The 1,533-nt window shown below is 44.2% G+C and overlaps 1 protein-coding gene across 1 annotated transcript in view; it reads right to left on the bottom strand.

Annotated features, from left to right (window-relative positions):
• Nucleotides 1-513: 513 nt before the first annotated feature.
• Nucleotides 514-1,533, bottom strand: part of FGF16 (fibroblast growth factor 16) — an 8,372-nt gene continuing 7,352 nt past the window's right edge. Inside the window, exon 3 of the mRNA XM_007958431.1 lies at nucleotides 514-759. Coding sequence (XP_007956622.1) covers nucleotides 514-759 — 246 coding nt within the window. The remainder of the gene's footprint in view (nucleotides 760-1,533) is intronic.

The following is a 1,533-nucleotide window of genomic DNA, read 5'->3' as shown; positions in this document are numbered from 1 at the left end:
CCCACTTCCAACGGCAGGAAAACTGTATGTCAGGACAGATGAGAAATCTGCAGAGCCAATGCAGGGATGGCTTACAGTAGGGCTATAGCCCTAATGATTTTCTTAATGAGACTTTTCCAAAGCTCTGTAGGTAGCATTTGTGGCAGATTCCTTGGTCTTCCATTTACCCACTGTCGAGGTATTTGGGTAGACTGTAGAGCAAGACACCCCTGGCCCTTGGCAGGGGCCCCCAATCATTCTTATGCCACCTCAGGGAAAAACATGAGCAAAGAAAAAAGTATATACAAGATTCCCTCTGGCCCATCCCCCCCTCCCTACATATCCCTCCCCAAACTAACCCAACCTTGATATACACTTTTAACAACAAGGGAACAGTTGAGTTGAGTTGAACAGTAAGTGCTTTTTTGTTATCTAAATTGGTAGGAAGTAAGGTTTTAAAAGCTATGAGTATAGTGCTTGCAGAGACAACAGTGGCCCCAGAGTATATGGGTAACAAAGGTCACAAGGGGTCTGTTACCTATAGCGGAAGAGGTCTCTGGACATGGAGGGCAACTTAGAAGGATCTACTGGCCTAGGTAAAAAGTGAGTGAATTTCTGGTGTCGTTTAGTCCTGTATCCCTCTCGAGGTGAGCCATCTTTATTCAGAGCCACATAGTACTGTCTCTCCGAGTCCAAATGTTTGTATAAGGTGGAGGCATAGGTGTTGTACCAGTTTTCTTCAAATTGTTCCCGGAAAACACATTCACGTGTGAGTTTCTTCTGTGAGGGTGAGAGAATAAAGTAAAGCCCATTATATGACTATTTATCCCATCCCCCAGCTGGTAGAGAAACCCTGAAATAGCTATGTTGTTGTTGTTGTTATGTGCTGTTGAGTCGGACTCGACTCATAGCGACCCCTCCTTGGGTTGCCAAGGCAGTATCACTACGGAAGTAGATTGCCCCATCTATAGCACATCACTGATATTAGAAAATTTCAGTCCTATCTTCCAGTATCTCCATTCCAAAGAGCTCAAAACCCTCCTGTCTGTATCTCCTTAATCCTGTTTCATGAGCCACACAAGAATATTTTAGGTGAGATCTTTCCTGAAGGCAAGGGATTGGAGGATATGGCCTCTTGATGCCCCACTGAGCTTTTTTCCCACTTTGGGTTAATGATGTTCAAATCAATTGAGATTACAGTCAACTATGTCAACTGATAGGCAAAGGCCTTGGATCTATATAAAACTCCATAGGAGATGAACTGTGCTGTCTCCTAATGAAGGATCTCAAGCTTGTCAGTTGAAAGCTTAGAAAAGATCTCCTTCAATCTGGCTGCTTCAAACTGGCAGCTCCTGGGTCTCTTGCCTCTGTCCTTTCTTTTCACACTTGATCCAGCTGCCATACTATTTGCATGGGTTGCCAATACTGAGTGCTGGTGACAGGCCTATCTTTTAGGTGTCATGCAAAAACGTGTTTTGATTTCATGAGGTACTGGCATCCAGAAAGCATGCTATGTCACTCAAAAGTCAAAGCCAAGAGTTGGGATCCCTTGAA

The sequence above is a fragment of the Orycteropus afer genome, unplaced genomic scaffold (assembly GCF_000298275.1).
Source record: "Orycteropus afer afer isolate SDZICR_OR568_19922 unplaced genomic scaffold, OryAfe1.0 scaffold00968, whole genome shotgun sequence".
Taxonomy (NCBI): Eukaryota; Metazoa; Chordata; class Mammalia; order Tubulidentata; family Orycteropodidae; genus Orycteropus; species Orycteropus afer.
This window is presented reverse-complemented; position numbering and strand designations above follow the sequence as displayed.